Here is a 17,887-nt window from a genome sequence, read left to right as displayed (position 1 = left end):
GGCTCTAACGCACTTTTCAGAGTTAAGAAACTATGATTTCTATCTGAGGATAATTTTGAGAGGCAGAACTTGAAGTTATGTTATAGGCCTAATAGTGAATCGATCAAAGAAAAAACAAACGCAAAGGAATATTATTTTGGAATTTGTAAGATGCCTGTGAGGAGTCATACACAACACTAAGATGTTGACGCAGATTGCAGTTTCAATGTATTGCATGGCTGTACTAGGTGCCCTCTCCTAGGCAATATATCATGACTAGCAAACCATTTTTTTAATTTTTTTTATACGAAACTTCTACTTTTTGCGCTGTGGCTTTACCTTCTTTTTATTTACAAATATGGCGGTTTTGCTCGTCGTCTGCTATTGGCGGACTATGGGGAAAAATCGAACCGGCTTGGTGCGTTAGCTGTACTTCAGACGAAAGGCTTGGACGGGTACGTACGTGAGTGGTGCCTCGTGCTGCATCCCCTAGCCGGTACCCTGTAGTACATGTCAAACACGTCAGGGCCGTTATTATCTGAACTGGAGAAGGTGCTGTATTTAGCAGTATAGCCTACATGTATACTACTTCATTGGCAGATAACTTTTCCCCCACATATAGAATCTAATTATGTTTCCGTCCAAGGCCAAGGAAAAAGTTTGACATTCTGGTTTTAGTAACACCGCGACTAACGTACACCGAAGATTTTTCGTAGTCCAATCAGTGTCATTTCCCAGTTCTGTGTTCTGTGGTTGTTACATAGATGTGTATTGACAAGGATATCTATGGTTGTTAATGACTGACTTGACAAGTTGAGAAAAATAATGACATTTTATTTTTGCGAAGCAACTGATTATGAAAAGAAATGAAAGCGTTGAGAAGTATGTTTGGGTCCTGCAAGACTTTATGACCAACGATTTTTCCCTTGGAAGAAAATGAAGATGTTTGCTTTTCGTCTGCTTTAAAGGTAGGGAGATTTTACAGCGCACACAGCAAAATCGAAAATGTAAGTCGTATTGGACAAGAATGTTGTTATTCTTCTTTCTTCGAAGTACCGTAGATTTGTTCTTGGCCATATTTTTTAGCTGTGTATTGTTATATTATGGGAAAAACATGTTTAAACGCAAATTCGCTAAGAAATTTGGATCGTTTGCTCTGGAACTGCAACATCGATTTGCCAAAATAAAAAATTCTGGCTCAATGTGTGGAAACAGGCTGGTAGTGTCATATTCTTTTATGGGTGTGGAAGAACTGCTCATGATTTACATAGCACTACCGGCCCTGTTATTTTTTTCGTCACACCCAAAACCATTATTTGTTTTGGGCAACGCAGCATTGTACAAAGAGAAAGAAATAGTGACAAAGTGAGAGAGAACACACACAATCATGCACACACACACATACACATATACACACACACACCACTCATGAACACAAAACACCCCCCCGCACGCACATAGACACACACACACAAACACCCATACATGTATACAGTCATGTATACATACACAGACACACATACACCACTCATGAACACAAAACACACACCCGCACGCACATACACAGACACACACAAACACCCTTACATACACATGTATACACACACTCTCTCTCACTCTCTCTCTTGCTTCTGTTTCTCTCTCTTACACACACCGGCACACACACACACATGTGCACACACACACACACACAATAACACATGTGCACACAAACATGCTAACACACACGTCATGCGCACGAGAGAAAAGGCCCAGAGAGTAGATGACGTCATGATGCATTGACATCAAAATATCTTGACGTTGTCCACTTGCGCGAGCATTAATTTATGCCGTAGTCTCGGAAATTGCACCCCAACACATCGGCCCTGGTTGGCGTTGGATCAAAAATCGAAGAATTGGTATTTAAGTTCCCAATTTTTGGTGAACTTCCATCACCAACTGTAGACCCAGTTAGGTCACTATTGACTAAGAATCCTTCTTTATCATGTGTTATCGGGAAGAACATTTCTCAAGTTGAAGTCAGCATGGGGTTCGTGGGATACCTCCAGCTTCACTGGGATAAATTAAAAGTTTCTTACCCAACTTCTTTTTGGTCTTGATTTCTAAACCACAATTTTTGTGTGGATGCCACAAGCCCTTTATACATGCATGAGCTGCAATGGTCCTCACAGTGGGCGAGGCTAAGTGTCTCCAAAATGTAAGCAAATGTATGAATCATGTGTAATTACCTTTGGATGCAAATCCAGTCAAACAGGAGTGAGTTTGGGCTAATTCAATAGCCCCATAAACATCTGCTTTGGTGTACATAAAGCTTTGCAAGAGTATATATATAACAGGAGACAACAGCAGTCGAACCCTATCACAAACAACTCTCTAAAAGCGACAGGAGTGTGACCAGCAGTCATTGAACGTTCGAGCTATAAATAGCTCAGTGCTCAGACAACTCTGTAGAGAATCTGCTGTGAAAGGTGGACTACTGCGTCACCCTGTCACACCTACATAATAGGCCATGCTAGTTCAATGTGTTGTGTAAACGCACTGATGAAATATAGATGATATGATTTATCACTGAGGCCATACAATTATTCTTTGTGAGCCTGTGCCAAATCATGGTCAGCAGGAAGATACCTATCTTTCAAGAAGATTTTCTCTTTATGAAAACATCAAGACACGAATAGCACTACACCTTCTTAAAATAAACCCTTCCAAGAGATAGTAGCAATAGCTTCATCAGTTTCTATCTTCTTCTTCTTCTTCTTCTTCGTTCGTGGGCTGAAACTCCCACGTACACTCGTGTTTTTTGCACGAGTGGAATTTTACGTGTATGACCGTTTTTTACCCGCCATTTAGGCAGCCATACGCCGTTTTCGGAGGAAGCATGCTGGGTATTTTCGTGTTTCTATAACCCACCGAACTCTGACATGGATTACAGGATCTTTTTCGTGCGCACTTGGTCTCAGTGTGCTTGCGTGTACACACGGGGGTGTTCGGACACCGAGGAGAGTCTGCACACAAAGTTGACTCTGAGAAATAAATCTCTCGCCGAACGTGGGGACGAACTCACGCTGACAGCGGCCAACTGGATACAAATCCAGCGCGCTACCGACTGAGCTACGTCCCCGCCCCAGTTTCTATCAATTGGAAGGTCTTTTCATAAGAATTGCCCAGAAATGGCAAAATCTGACACTTTCAGAGTGTGACATTTCACACATAGCTACTTCATTGTTTTGTAAGAGCATACATGTATATACTGCATGGAAATTCAATTTCTTGATGGTATTTCCCTGAGTGTAAGAGGAGGATTTGCTCCAATGATTTTGTACATACGGTAAATATATCTTGGAATTTGTATAAACATTTGAATTTAAAATTGTGTCAACTGTAACAGATTATGTCCTTAAATTCTTCAATTTAAGAATGCAATTTTATCATTACATTACACATTTCAGGTCTTTTAGCACATTAACCCTTAGGCTGGTTGTCGCGACATATGTCGCGCTACTTTACGTATACTGTCACCTGGTTGTCACGACATATGTCGCGCTACTGGCTCAGTCTGTTTGGTCGGTTCCGATTACCTCCCATGGATGCGAAAACCTATATGACCGTTTTGGTGTTTTTTTCTCTCTGTTAATTCACCAGTGGCTATGTAACATGTGTTACAGAATTGCACCAGTGTAAGGGTTAATACCATGTTAAACGAGCTTATGAAATGAAGACAACAGAAAGGGCGGGGATATAGCTCAGTCGGTAGCGCGCTGGATTTGTATCCAGTTGGCCGCTGTCAGCGTGAGTTCGTCCCCACGTTCGGCGAGAGATTTATTTCTCAGAGTCAACTTTGTGTGCAGACTCTCCTCGGTGTCCGAACACCCCCGTGTGTACACGCAAGCACAAGACCAAGTGCGCACGAAAAAGATCCTGTAATCCATGTCAGAGTTCGGTGGGTTATAGAAACACAAAAATACCCAGCATGCTTTCCCCGAAAGCGGCGTATGGCTGCCTAAATGGCGGGGTAAAAACGGTCATACACGTAAAATTCCACTCGTGCAAAAAACACGTAGTGTACGTGGGAGTTTCAGCCCACGAACGCAGAAGAAGAAGACAACAGAAAAACACAGATGTCATTTTTACATTCTTAATTTTTTAAATTTGAGAAATTGTATCATTGCTGTGTCCTTTTGTTACGATTGACCATTTTCTTATACTGTTCAAAAAAAGAAACGCATAGTTGCTACTTGCCAAATTTGTTTTATTTTTCGAAAAAATTAACAGAAAATCCAATATTTAGATTATTTGTTTGAAATTTGGTATGGACACAGTTGAATGCACACACAGTTCATTTGCATCTTCAAATCAATCAGTCAATCAATACGATTGGGTGCCGAGGCTGTCAAGTCAGTAGGGGGTGTGACTGCCTTGAGCAGCAACAACTGCCCGGCACCTTCTGGGCATGGACTGGATCAGATGCCGGATATCTTGCTGTGGGATGGTGTCCCACTCCTCCTGAAGTGCCTGCAATAGATCGCGGTGATTTGCCGGCGCTTCTTCTCGCCTGCGCACACGTCTGTCCAATTCATCCCAGAGGTGTTCTATCGGGTTCATGTCTGGCGACATGGATGGCCAGGGAAGCACCTGGACATGGTGGTCGGTGAGGAACTGGGTGGTGAGTCGTGCTGTGTGCGGGCGAGCGTTGTCCTGCTGGAATATGGCATCCTGGTCAGCCAGAAGAGGAAGGGCGTGTGGGCGCAGAATTTCCTCCACGTATCGCTGGGCAGTTATGCGCCCTTGGACGTGCACCAGGGTGCTCCTTCCAGCGGTATTGATCGCCCCCCACACCATGACGCCTCCACCACCATGAACGGGTGCCTCATCCACACAGTTGGGCGCGTAACGTTCGTTTACTCTCCGGTAGACCCTCCTCCGACCATCATGTCGCTGGAGCAGGAAGTAGGACTCGTCGCTGAACCACACGTGTCTCCAGTGATTCCGGACGGTCCAGCGAAGGTGCTGGTTGCCCCACTGCACTCGGTTCTGGCGATGGCGGCGGGTGAGGACAGCTCCTCTGTGAGGTCTGCGAGCTCTCAAACCAGCTTCATGCAGGCGGTTCCGCACGGTCTGGTCCGATAATCGGTGTGGCCCGGGGAGAGCCTGGACAGAAGATGAGGCCGACAGGAAACGATTCCGGAGGTGGCGGAGCCGTATGAAGCGGTCGTGAGCAGCAGTTGTCGCCCTTGGTCTTCCCGCTCGTGGCAAGTCAGAAACGGAGCCAGTGGCTTGAAACCTGACCCACAGTCTACTGATGGTGCTCTGGGACACGTGGAAGTGCCTGGCGATTGCACTTTGACTTTGGCCTGCTTGTAAACGACCCAATGCAATTTGGCGGTCTTCTCTGCTCAATCGGGCCATCTTTCGTCGCTGAATTGTCGTCTGATTTCTTTGTGGCGAACAATCCGCTTTTATGGGTTTTGGAAGACATGGTGAGAGCTCAATATTCCCCGAGTTTCACGAGATTACACTGAAGCATGACGAGTGGTCATGCCAAATGAGCAATTTTGACATTGTAGCCACTGATAACGCATGCGTCACGTGCAGAGCTCACTTGTGGCAATGGACGAAAGGTCGACGACCAGATAAACATTTTCTGCAGTTTGGTGGATATCCTTGTAGCCATATAACTAAATTAACCAAATATTACAAGCTATGCGTTTCTTTTTTTGAACAGTATATAAAATTAAGAATTTGTTTCATTTCTGTTGAATTACAGTTTTAAAGAAATAGCTTTTATTCACACTGCCTAAAACAACTTCGTTGAACTGTGGTTTAATCTGTGGTTATTTTAGGCTACAAAATAAAATATTTGTACTGTGTCCTCTCATCCCCGCCTATCAAACAAAAACTGAAAACTGTCAAACCAATCAAGGGGACTGTTAAACTTAAACAATGGACACAGGAATCTACGGCAGCGCTTCAAGGTTGTTTAGACTGCACATACTGGAACATGTTTAAAGAGTTGTGCTCCAGCTTAAAGAGTACACAGACACTATCACTTCATATATCAGTTTCTGTGAAGACCTCTGCATTTCCTCTAAAACTGTCACTATTTACGGTAACGACAAGCCTTGGTTCAGCAAAGACATCAAAGTCAAACTCCAGGTGAAAAATACTGCCTTTGAGAGTGGCGATAAGAAAGATTTCAACAGAGCAAAACGCAACGCCCAGACTGCGATTGACAAGGCTAAGGGCAGCTACAGGTGCAAGCTGCAAGATCAGTTTGCTTCAGGCAACTCCCGGGCTGTATGGCAAGGCCTCCAGCAGATCACTCAATACAAGCAGAAGTCTGCTGTCGACAACTGCGACCCGTCACTCCCTGGTGAGCTGAACGACTTCTACAGCAGGTTCGACAAGCTGAACAACACCCCTGCGTCAAGTACACCTACTGCAGCCACAGCGGACCTTCCTCCCCCCTTGTTGTCTCTGAGGCTGACGTCAGGAGTCTGTTTAAAAAACAAAATTCGAGGAAAGCAGCTGCCCCGGATGGCGTTTCTATAGCAAGTTTGAAAGCATGTGCTGAACAACTAGTTCCAGTCTTCATTGACCTGTTCAACACATCACTTCGTGACTGCAAAGTACCAGTTGCTTTCAAGACCTCCACCATTATCCCCATCCCCCCAAAATCCCACGTGACCAGCCTTAATGACTACCACCGTGTGACCCTGACCTCAGTCGTCATGAAAGTCCTGGAGCGGCTGATGCTGAAGTACCTGAGGGCAGCGACCAACCACGTGATGGACCCTCTACAGTTTGCCTATCGAGGCGAATAGGTCTGTCGACGATGCGATTGCCCTCGGCCTGCATTACATCCTGCAGCATCTGGAACAGCCCTGCACGTATGCGCGCGTGCTGTTCATTGACTACAACTCTGCTTTGAATATGATTATACCCTGTTCGACAAACTTATGCTGTTAGGCGTACACCCGTCATGTGCCTCCGGATCCTAGACTTCTTGCTGAACAGGCCCCAACGGGTGAAGATAAACGACATTGTCTCCAAACCCCTGACACAGGGACACCACAAGGGTGCGTCCTGTCTCCTCTCCTCTTTACTCTCTTCACTAACGATTGTGTCTCCACCAACCCTTCTGTCATGGTGCTCAAGTTTTTCGACGACACAACGGTTGAGGGCCTCATCAAGGACTCTGACAAGTCAGCATACCGATCCGAAGTGGAGCGACTGGTGGCGTGGTGCTCAGACAACGAGCTGGAACTCAACGTCTCGAAGACTAAGGAGCTGGTAGTCGACTTCAGAAGGAAGAAAACACCTATCACATTGCTCACCATCAACACAAGTGCAATTTTATAACGTGAAAGAAATCGCAGTCGCTGGTAAAAATAACATAACAAATTAAAACATGAAATACAATAAACATAGATCTGATGGTCAGCGAATTATATCACACACACACACACACACACACACACACACACACACACACACACACACACACACCTACATACATACACGCACACACCTTTTTATAAATAAGTATCACAGAACAGCACAATATGGAAGTTAAAGTAGATTAAGAGATACAGCTATCACAGCACTTTTCTGCAATCAATAAAACCAGACTGATCAGGGACGCGCGGGTATCGTCTTGACCGCTTGTGGGAAGAAACTCTGTCCGAATCTACATGTCCTGGTTTTAATTGCTCGAAACCGCCTACCTGATGGTAAGGGTTGAAACAGACAGTATGCAGGGTGTGTTGTGTCATGTATGATGTTCTGAGACTTCTTCACGACACGAGCTAGAAACAGTCGAGTAATGAGGGCAGATTACATCCTATCACCCTAGCTGCTGTTTTCACGATTTTCTGCAGGTCCCTCTTTTCTTTTTGGGTAGCACTGCTGTACCACACTGTCAAGGAGAAGGTGAGGACACTCTACCACACCACGGTAGAATTGAATTGCGTAAGGTTGTCTGCACACACGCCAAATTTTCTCAGTTGCCTGAGGAAGTACAGGCGCTGGTGTGCTTTTTTAACGATGCCCACTGTGTTGGTTTCCCAGATCTATGTTTATTGTATTTCATGGTTTAATTTGTTATCTGTTATTTTTACCAGCGACTGCGATTTCTGTCAGTTATAAAATTGCATGAGGCAGCAATGTGTGCGAGTGCGCGTGTGTGTGTGTGTGACTTGAGGTGAAGAAGCTTTGAGGGTATGCTAGCTGCTAGTTTTAGTGAATGTATTTTTAAATGCTGTCCAGTGTTCTTTTAAATTGGTGTTGTTGATCAGTTTGTATAAATGATGCGTGTGTTGGTGTACATGGCTGGATTGAATGTTACTTAACCGCAATGTCATAAGAAATTCCCAACCTTGGACAATTAAAGATTCTGTATTCTGTATTCTCTTTTCTGTATTCTGGATTGACACACAAATATGAGTATTATGGTAATCTGAATAGAAATCCAAGTAAGTTTAGATACACAAAGATTGACAATGCAATGTTAAATACAACATTTCTCCTTTAAGTTTTGCTCTGAAACTGTTTTTGCTTATGTGAGATGATAAACTTGACTTGTGTGTCAATCGTAACGGAGGACACAATGGTTACATAATTTGTTTAGCCCAGAAATCTCAGTTATGTGAGCTATAGCAATATATCCTTAGCTTACTATGCATGTATGTGTACAAATGTGATTTTGAGCCATTTCACACTTTTATGAACAAAATATTGAGCATAGTAATGTGTCCTGCGTTATGGTTGACACACACAAATATCAAGTTTTGTTTGGGCATTATCAAAAAAGTATGCAACAAGTTATCTTCTAAATGTTACATACAGAATTTTAAAAGATTATAAATTACTATCTTAAAACTGCAACGCTCTGTTTGCGTTATGAATTTTGCCTGTTAATGTCCCATTTCAAGGATCCCCTGTTGGCACAGGCTCATGCATGTAATATTTTTTTAAGCACTATATTAATGTGTGTGTTTCAGGCATCAAGTAACTCGGTCCACATAGATCTGCCTTGTACTTGAAGGAAGAAGGGAAGTGATGATGGTTGTGTTTGGGCATTGAGCAAATAGGATGTCTGCAAATGACAATCTAGTGTCTGGGGGCTGTGGCAAGCTTTGTTGCGAGAGTACTGGTGATAATGGCAGACTTTTTCCAGTCATGCTGGAGGAAACCTTGTTTTATCGATGGCTGGAGATCAAAGAGACTTCAGGCTTGAACACAGACTCACAGATTGCGCATTTATTGCTTGAGCGGTAAGCATCACTTTAAAAGGATGAAAGTGGTGATAATGGTGATGGTCATGGTGTGTTTGTGCATGTTTGTGGTGTTGATGGTAGCGATTATGCTGTTTATTTAACATAGGCATGAGGCAGTGACATTGATAGATTTGTGTGTGTGTGTGTGTGTGTGTGTGTGTGTACGTGTGTGTGTGTGTGTGTGTGTGTGATAAGTATATTGTATCAAAATTGATGCATATTGAACAGCAAGAACCAGTGATAGTGACAGCATAATTTGTGTGTGTGTGTGTGTGTGCATATATATTATGTCTGTGTGTTTATCATAGGAACGGCATTTGTGAAAATGTACTGAGTAGAAAAGTTTGACGTTTATCTTGTATACTTGTATAATGAACAGATATGCCAGCAACAGAAAGCACCAGACCACTGAGTGTCTTCATTGCCACAGCCCTCTGGTGTGTAGCCGCTGTGGGACCCTTCAGTCACCACCTTCACGGGTTGATACAGCAGCAGTCATGCACAGCCAGTCACTGACTGACACAAGTAGTGTCCCCAGTGGTCAAGGCCAGGGTTCACACCTTTCCAAGCGTGACGTGGAAGTGACTAGCGACAAGAAGGTCAAGTGCATGAGTTGGGCACATCAGACTGAGAGCAAGCAAGCAACAGAAAATGCCCAACATGTTGACGTCAGATGTGCTGGAGATAGTGCAGACGCTGATGAAGATGCTAGGAAAGACAATGAGAGCATCAAAGACTATCATGGAAAAACCAACATGCCTTCACTCTCATTAGAGTCACATCTACATGAGTATCCCAACAGTTTTACTTCAATGGAACTGCCTACTACTGCTTCAGATTCAGAAGTAATTGTGACAAAACCTTGTGAATGTGAAAAATGTGGAAACTGTTGTGAAAGGGTAAACATTCTGTCAAAATATCCAAGCGCAGATGGAAAGCTCAAGGTTAAGTTTGAGTGTACATACTGTGATCAGTTATCCTCAACTGATTTACAGGCACACTCTCATACTGCTGAACATGATGAGGGAAAGCCTTTCTCATGTGAGAAGTGTAAGTCAGACTTCATGTTTTGTGGGAGTCTTCAGGCCCGTAAAGTTCAAGTGCATGGTGTTAACCCCCTATTCAGGTGTCGGTTGTGTGGGGAAATGTTTCGTTTGAAAAGTCTGTTTGAGGACCACATGATAAAGCACCAGGATAACAGTCGGAATGCTTCCTTTACCCCTGAGAGTAGGGAACTGTGTGAAGGCTCTATACAAATCATTACCAACAGACAGGAGTTGCAAAGCCCAGCTGCACTGACACAGCCATCACAGCCAGCCACCTGTCAGATCTGCCACAAAGTCTTCAAGTTTCAGAGCAGCTGGAAAGTGCACAGGAGGTCTCACTTAAAAGAAAAAACAACCTGTACTAGGTGTAAGCTACCCTTTAAAAGCCGGAGACAGTTGGCGGCACATTTGAGCGACTGTTGTCGTTCCTGTCAGTGCACTGTATGCGGGAATAGCTTTCCTACAAAGAAACTCCTAGAGGTACATGCGTTACTGCATTCCATAAAGAAACCTTTTGCTTGCAGATACTGTGAGCGGGTCTTCCACGTAGAGAGTGCTCTGTGTACACATGTTGCTTCTGATCATCAGGAAAGCAAGGACCTTCGCTTCAGGTGTGATCTTTGTCACTGTGGCTTCAAGTTCAAGAAACAGTTGGTCAAGCATGCAAAAGTACACAGAGATGAAAAACCTCACGTGTGTGGGGAATGTGGAGCAAAGTTTAAAAAATCAGTATACTTGCAAAGACATGCGATGGGACATGAAGACAATCAAGATGCAGTTTGCCATGTTTGCGGCAAGTGCTGTTTGGGTCTCCAATACTTGACAAAGCACATGAAGACTTGCCACAATGCTAACCGCCAGGTACAACCCTCCTTTCTCGGTCTATGTCCAGCTGTATTGTATGATTCTCTGTCTCTTGCATAAACCATTCATGGTCTTGAGCAACAAGACAGTTGAACGGGAGCATTGCTTAGGCGTTGGGAATACAAATCCAACTGCTAAAGTAAACAAAAAGAAACAAGTCGCGTAAGGCGAAATTACTACAGAATCAAACTGAACGCACTGCATTTTTTCACAATGACCGTAGTCCGCCGCTTGTGCAAAACGGAGTGAAACTGACGAGCCTGTTCAGCTCGGTAGTGGTTTCGCTGTGCTGCATAGCACGCTTTTCTGTACCTCTCTTCGTTTGAACTTTCTGAGCGTGTTTTTAATCCAAACATATCATATCTATATGTTTTTGGAATCGGGAACCGACAAGGAATAAGATGAAATTGTTTTCAAATCGATTTAGGAAATTTGATTTTGATAATAATTTTTATATTGTTAATTTTCAGACCTTGTTTTTAATCCGAATATAACATATTTATATGTTTTTGGAATCAGCAAATTATGAAGAATAAGATGAACGTAAATTTGGATCGTTTTATGAAAAAATATTTTTAATTACAATTTTCAGATTTTTAATGACCAAAGTCATCAATTAATTTTTAAGCCACCAAGCTGAAATGCAATACCGAAGTCCGGCCTTCGTCGAAGATTGCTTGGCCAAAATTTCAATCAATTTGATTGAAAAATGAGGGTGTGACAGTGCCGCCTCAACATTTAAAAAAAGCCGGATATGACGTCATCAAAGACATTTATCGAAAGAAAGAAAAAAACGTCCGGGGATATCATACCCAGGAACTCTCATGTCAAATTTCATAAAGATCGGTCCAGTAGTTTACTCTGAATCGCTCTACACACACACACGCACACACACACACACACACACACACACACACACACACACACACACACACACACACAGACACACACACACCACGACCCTCGTCTCGATTCCCCCTCTATTGTTAAAACATTTAGTCAAAACTTGACTAAATGTAAAAAGAGAAACACGAGTGAAATGTACAAAGAAGAGACATTTGAGACATGATGTATAGTCTGGCAGAGCGGCAGGTGGAGGATGTTTTTAATTATTAAGAAACAAAATCTGCGCAACTTTTATATAGCGCTAAAGAAGAAAATTTATTAGGGACGATTAAGTACTATCTTCTGTTAAACTGGCTTGTTTCCAGCTTTCGCAGTTTGAGCCCTGTACACGTCAATTTTCACAAATCAAGAGGAAAAACCCGCACGTTCATACCTGAAACGAGCCCCACGCTCAATGTCACATTTTTATATATCGTTTGAACTCTCGTGCTTTTTAAAACTGTCATGCTCATAGGACAGAACCTGACTGAGGAATTCAGTGAAACAGAATTTGACAGACCTGTGTGAAAAAAAGTGCACCCAGCATAGTAGAGAGGTCAGTGGGGTGAGTTACTGAGGATCGATCAAGCAAGAAATTTACCCAATTTCGGTTGTATCACTCAAAAATGTACTAGGGTAGAGCAAAAAACGATTAGGGATCACACTTAATTATTTCAACACAAGATAGTACTAATCGTCTTGTGCAACTTTTCTTTAGCACAATAAAAAAGTTGCTTAGACTTTAAAAAAATTAAAAAAACGTCCATCGCTAGCCCCTCGGTCGGGCTATTATACACCTTAGCTTCCAGGAGACCCTTAACAAGGACTTGCATGATCTGCAAGTTTAGCCGTGGGGAAAAAAATGTTGGCTTTATCTAAGCTTTTTTGTTGCCATGTTAATTCAAACATGTCTTATTTTGCCTGATTTGAGAGTGCAGGTGCAGAAGCTGTACAAGTGTCCAGACTGCACCGCCTCCTTCAGCGTGCTGAGCCTGCTGACCGTACACCAGGCCGTTCACACTCACCACGCTCACTTCATGTGTCACCACTGTGGCCGAGCCTTCAAGACACAGCACACCCTCACTGTGCACATGCGCAAACACACAGGTCACCTAAATCTGTGTGGTACATTTTTAGAGATAGCGTGTGTGTGTGTGTGTGTGTATTTATAAAAGGTAGTTTGAAATACCAAGTAAGAATTAAAGCTGATTTTTTGGATGGTAGTGGTGTACACCAATAAGAGTTTCAGCAGTGGGTTTTTTTTTTGCATACAGGTGAGCGTCCGTTCCAGTGCAGCTATTGCCATGAGAGGTTCATAGACAAGCGTGGTGTGAAACGACATGAGCTGCAGCACAACCCTTCATCTCAACTCTGCCACGTGTGTGGTGCCAGCTTTCCAACCAAGGTAGGTACACTAATGCAGTGATTGGACTTGGGTAGAAATGAACAAGTTTAAGCTGAGAAATATCTGATTTGTTTATCAAAAATGTGCTGTTTCGTGTGTTTCCAATGTCAAAAAAGGCGTATTTATGTGGATCCATAAACAAATCCCATCCTTGTCATTACATGTCCATAGAGAGGTGATATATATTGCTGTCTGAGCTTTCAGCGTAGCATTCTATGTTTTAAGACCAATTGCTACGCTGTTATGCCAAGATTAAAATTGCTATGCTCAAACTAATCACACGCATGCAACAGTTCGCTCTTTCTTGTGAGCCCTGGTACTGATTAATTTCTGATTCTGACAAAAACATTTTCCACACTGAAAAGTGACACTCTCTATTGGGAATTATGTTCCTGCTTTCTAAATAAACTTTTTAAAAATGTATATATTCTTGCACAAAAAAGCATAAATGCGGATGTGCAAATACATTTTAGACAATGCTACACTTAAACACCAATTTATATGCTGAACTTGGCTAACTCCATGGCAGGATTGCTTTGTTCCTTTATTTTTGAGTAAATGATAGAATTTGTCTCACTCATGGGGATGTACTGTTGGTGTTTATCTTTGTTTTGATAGAATGATGACAATAACTTGATGTTGCATGTTGTGGTTGTTAGTATGAACTTTGTGTCAGATGTGTACGTGGCTTTGCAACTTCCTTTTGGTGACAACGTGTCTGACAGTGTAATTACTTGAATGATATTGGATGACTTTGAAGATTTTAAGATGTTGGAAGAGTGGCTGTGTATTAAGATTCACTATGTAACACTTTGATACATGTACTTGGATGTTCTCGTAAAGAGCTCCAAGAAGTTTTAAGTGACCAAATGTCTGCATCGTGTCTGCTTGGTGTGTTGACACCAGTTTTTTTAATGTCAGATGTGTATTTTGTTGTTGTCAGTTCTAAATAGTTTCTTGATTTTGTTGAATGATTCTGAGCATTTTGAGAGTGTCCCTGTTTGTGCACGTTGTTGCTGAAGAGAGAGTGTTCAAAAATAGTTCTTTGCTGTGTTGTTTAGTCTGACATGTATGTCCTAGTTCTTTGTGGACATGACACAGGGCGTGTCATACAAAAGCTAGAAGAATGAGTTACAGGGTGAATCAGCACCAGTACAGAAGATAACAGTATAATATATGTGTGAAAGAAAGTTAGAACATAACTGAAATTCTTTTTTGCATTTTTTTGTGTAAATAAAAGTAAAGCAGTTCAGGCTAACTTTAAAAAAAATTGTAATCGAGCCTGTGTGGACAAATACATGTGCTTCTTTGATTTACAGTAACTCTTTTGATGCAATGTTGTTCCCAAGCATCAGTCTTCGGTCATTTTCACATACGTTTTTGATCTGACGTATTCTTGTCAGTCGAATGTCTGATAGTTTTGACACACGGAATGTCTTTTGACACAACAATTTCTTTGCAACAAGGACATTTTGACTGATATATATTTAAATTCAGGTCCAACTGACATATTGTCCTCTGTAACTAGGAACATCACTGTGGACGTATGAGTAAGTTACAGTAGCTGCAGATACAATATGGCCTGTAACTGTAAGATCGATCCATGCTGACTCAGACTGTGGCTGCGTCAAGTTCACTGATACAGGTTTGGTGATGTGCATATCAACAGGCCTTGCTGGCAATGCACCTTGAGCGTCACAGCGGGGAGCGTCCTTTCCAGTGCAAGGTGTGCGGCAAAGGCTACAAGACTTTGAGCGACCTCAGCAAGCACATGAAGTACCATTCTGATGACAAACCCTTCCAGTGCTCACAGTGCCCCTATGCTTTTCACACCAAGGCCATGCTGCGCAATCACCAACGCAAACACACGGGTAAGAGACACCTTAGCCAACAAGAGTCTTGCACGTGGAGTAGGCCATCGCACTAAAGTTTACATCCAGTTTAATGCTATCAGGACTAGCAATAATTAAAATAAATTTGTGAAGTGCATACCCGACTTCTTTGGGTTATAAGCCATGACTTTTTCCAAGCTTTGGTATTGAACGTGGATACATTTTTCAGCAATATGTCTGCATTTAGTCATTTCCTGTAAGAGCTTTAATTGACCTCACTTTTATTTCAGAGGCAAGCCTGAGTTTCTTTCACATCAGTAACTTGAAATTCAAGGCATCTGAAGATCTTTGAAAGCAAGAATGCAAACATTCTACACACTTTTAATAGTCTCAGACTTTTGTCACTAGATGTTGGGTGGGATGGGCTGTCACTGAATAGAGTCCTTTTCTGTATGTTTCAGGTGAAACACCATTCAAATGTAAGCAGTGCTCAGCTTCATTTCGCTACCTGAGCTCTCTGGCTGCCCACAGGAAACGTCACTCGGGCAACAAACCATTTGCATGTGATGTTTGCGGTGCTACGTTCTTCCAGTCCTACAATCTGCGACTCCACTATCGCAAACACAGCGGAGAAAAACCCTATAAGTGTCGCCTGTGCCCAGAGAGTTTTGCTTGGCACAGTGGTCTTAAGTGTCATATGAAAAAACATCAGCCTGAAATGTTAACATGAACTGTCTAAAAAATAAAGGATGTGAAAATTCTACAGGAAGTCATGCCAAGTCAGTGTAATATGTATCGGATGCTGTGGTGGAATGAATGTGACAGATTGGGAAGTGCATGCGTGGCAGTTAATATGTTTCACCCAAAATCTGGCAAGTCTCCTATTATGGGTGTTTATATCTTTGGAGAAACCTGTGCTTCCACACACAAAACAAACAAAAAACAAAACAAAGGAAAGAAATAGAAAATAAATGGAACGATTCCATTGATGATGACAAACAAACAAAATTAATTATACCATCTGCAAACACTAAGAGATTTTGAACAGACGATAATCATTTTTCTTTCGTCCTTGCAGTCTTTAATTGTATTACATTTGCCAATTCTCCATTTCTGAAGTCTCCAAATTCTAAAAGTGTCAAACTGTGCAAAGAAGTCGATCTCAGGAAAGGTCAAACATTAAACAAGTGAGCTAGAGACTGGATCATCCTCCACATACTGTGCAGCAAACCAACCAGAATAGCTGTCGACCACTGACAAGGGGCTGGGCCACTATAGCGCGGGGCCGCTATAGCGCGGGGCCGCTATTGCGCGGGTCTAACCCTTACCCTAACCCTAACCCTAACCCTAACCCCTGCAATAGCAGACTCGCGCAATAGCGGACCCGCGCAATAGCGGGCCGACCCCACTGACAATCCCTGACATCAATGTTGCACATGTTCTTGTTTGTAGAGTCAAGTATAGTAAGTATGTGGTCAATGAAGAGATATCCGTATCACAGTTTTGCCGTGTGTGTGTGTGTGTGTGTGTGTGTGTGTGAAGACGCTGTTTGCTCGCTAGGGCTAGTGAACTGAAAATGATGGTGTGTTTGTGCTTGGATTTTGGGGTTTCCGTGCAGAAGGAAATATAGTTGTATGCGTCTGCTCTCAGCTAGTCAAGTACTGAGTAACTAAGGCTGCCATAAACTTCATTATTGCTTAGCCCAATAATTGCCAGTATTCCCCGTCGCTAGTAATACTGGTGCCAGTACATGATAAAGCAGCATTCGAAGGGGAACAATTAATTGAGTATGGCTTCTGTACTGTAAAAATAAAGTTGCTTCCCTTATACCGCGAGTATTCCGAAACCGGAGGAAACGGATGAATCGTGTGACCTCATCTGGATGAGATTAGATCACACAGCTTTTGTTGTCAATGGAGTATTTGACAGCGTACAGTATGCAGGTAATATCCCATACAATAATACAGTCGTTTTCTTTCGTCACAAGGTTTCAGCGCACCGGACAATCGATTGCTTCTCCTCAAGATTGAATTTATATACTTTATTTTCCATATACCTCTCAGCGAGACTCCGTGGCGCAACGGTAGCGCGTCTGACTCCAGATCAGAAGGTTGCGTGTTCGAATCACGTCGGGGTCACAGCTAATTTTTATTCCTCTGCTCAATACAAATTGTACCTATTTGCACCAAGAGATGATGAAAAGGACATATATATTATGGAAGTCGTCGTGGAATAGACCCTATCGGTATTCCAAGCTCTCGTAAGCTCTCGCAAACTTTAGAGCATAGCAAAGCATGTGGTACAGCGATCTCGCGCCAGCTGCAAAAGCCGAGGTTCGAAGTTCTCGCGACGTTCAACGCATAACAAAGAACGTGTCTCGCGAGAGCTGCTCAGATACCGAAAAGGTCTATTTTGTCGTAACTGGTTTAAAACAGCTTTCCAGGAGGACAGCGTTTTTATTATGAAAATGTGTTCATATTGTTCCTGGTATGGAGAGAAAGATAAAAGAATGTCAGGTATGCATTGTCAATCGTATTTGAGAGAATATTTTTCATGGAGAATGATTTATCTAGCCTGAAGCTCAAAAACATAAAAATCGCC

The 17,887-nt window shown here is 42.6% G+C and overlaps 1 protein-coding gene and 1 non-coding gene across 2 annotated transcripts; both read left to right on the top strand.

The window, feature by feature from the left end:
• Positions 1-307: 307 nt before the first annotated feature.
• LOC138964069 (zinc finger protein 11-like) lies at positions 308-16,049 on the top strand. The gene is made up of 7 exons (XM_070335956.1): positions 308-434; positions 8,979-9,251; positions 9,634-11,161; positions 12,988-13,156; positions 13,324-13,454; positions 15,124-15,325; positions 15,748-16,049. The coding sequence occupies exons 2-7, from the start codon at positions 9,070-9,072 to the stop codon at positions 16,014-16,016; spliced, it is 2,481 nt and encodes an 826-aa protein (XP_070192057.1). The 5' UTR covers positions 308-434; positions 8,979-9,069; the 3' UTR covers positions 16,017-16,049.
• Positions 16,050-17,352: 1,303 nt separating this feature from the next.
• On the top strand, positions 17,353-17,424 carry Trnaw-cca (transfer RNA tryptophan (anticodon CCA)). Its single transcript has one exon. It is a non-coding gene; the product is annotated as a tRNA-Trp (tRNA).
• Positions 17,425-17,887: the final 463 nt, after the last annotated feature.

The sequence above is a fragment of the Littorina saxatilis genome, linkage group LG4, assembly GCF_037325665.1.
Source record: "Littorina saxatilis isolate snail1 linkage group LG4, US_GU_Lsax_2.0, whole genome shotgun sequence".
Lineage (NCBI taxonomy): Eukaryota > Metazoa > Mollusca > Gastropoda > Littorinimorpha > Littorinidae > Littorina > Littorina saxatilis.
This window is presented reverse-complemented; position numbering and strand designations above follow the sequence as displayed.

Excerpts from the sequence above, each read along its gene's own strand:
- LOC138964069 (XM_070335956.1), top strand. The coding sequence starts at position 9,070 with ATGTCTGCAAATGACAATCTAGTGTCTGGGGGCTGTGGCAAGCTTTGT. Across the intron at positions 11,162-12,987 it reads GCCACAATGCTAACCGCCAG|GTGCAGAAGCTGTACAAGTG; the intron begins GTACAACCCTCC and ends TTGAGAGTGCAG. Across the intron at positions 15,326-15,747 it reads TCACCAACGCAAACACACGG|GTGAAACACCATTCAAATGT; the intron begins GTAAGAGACACC and ends TGTATGTTTCAG.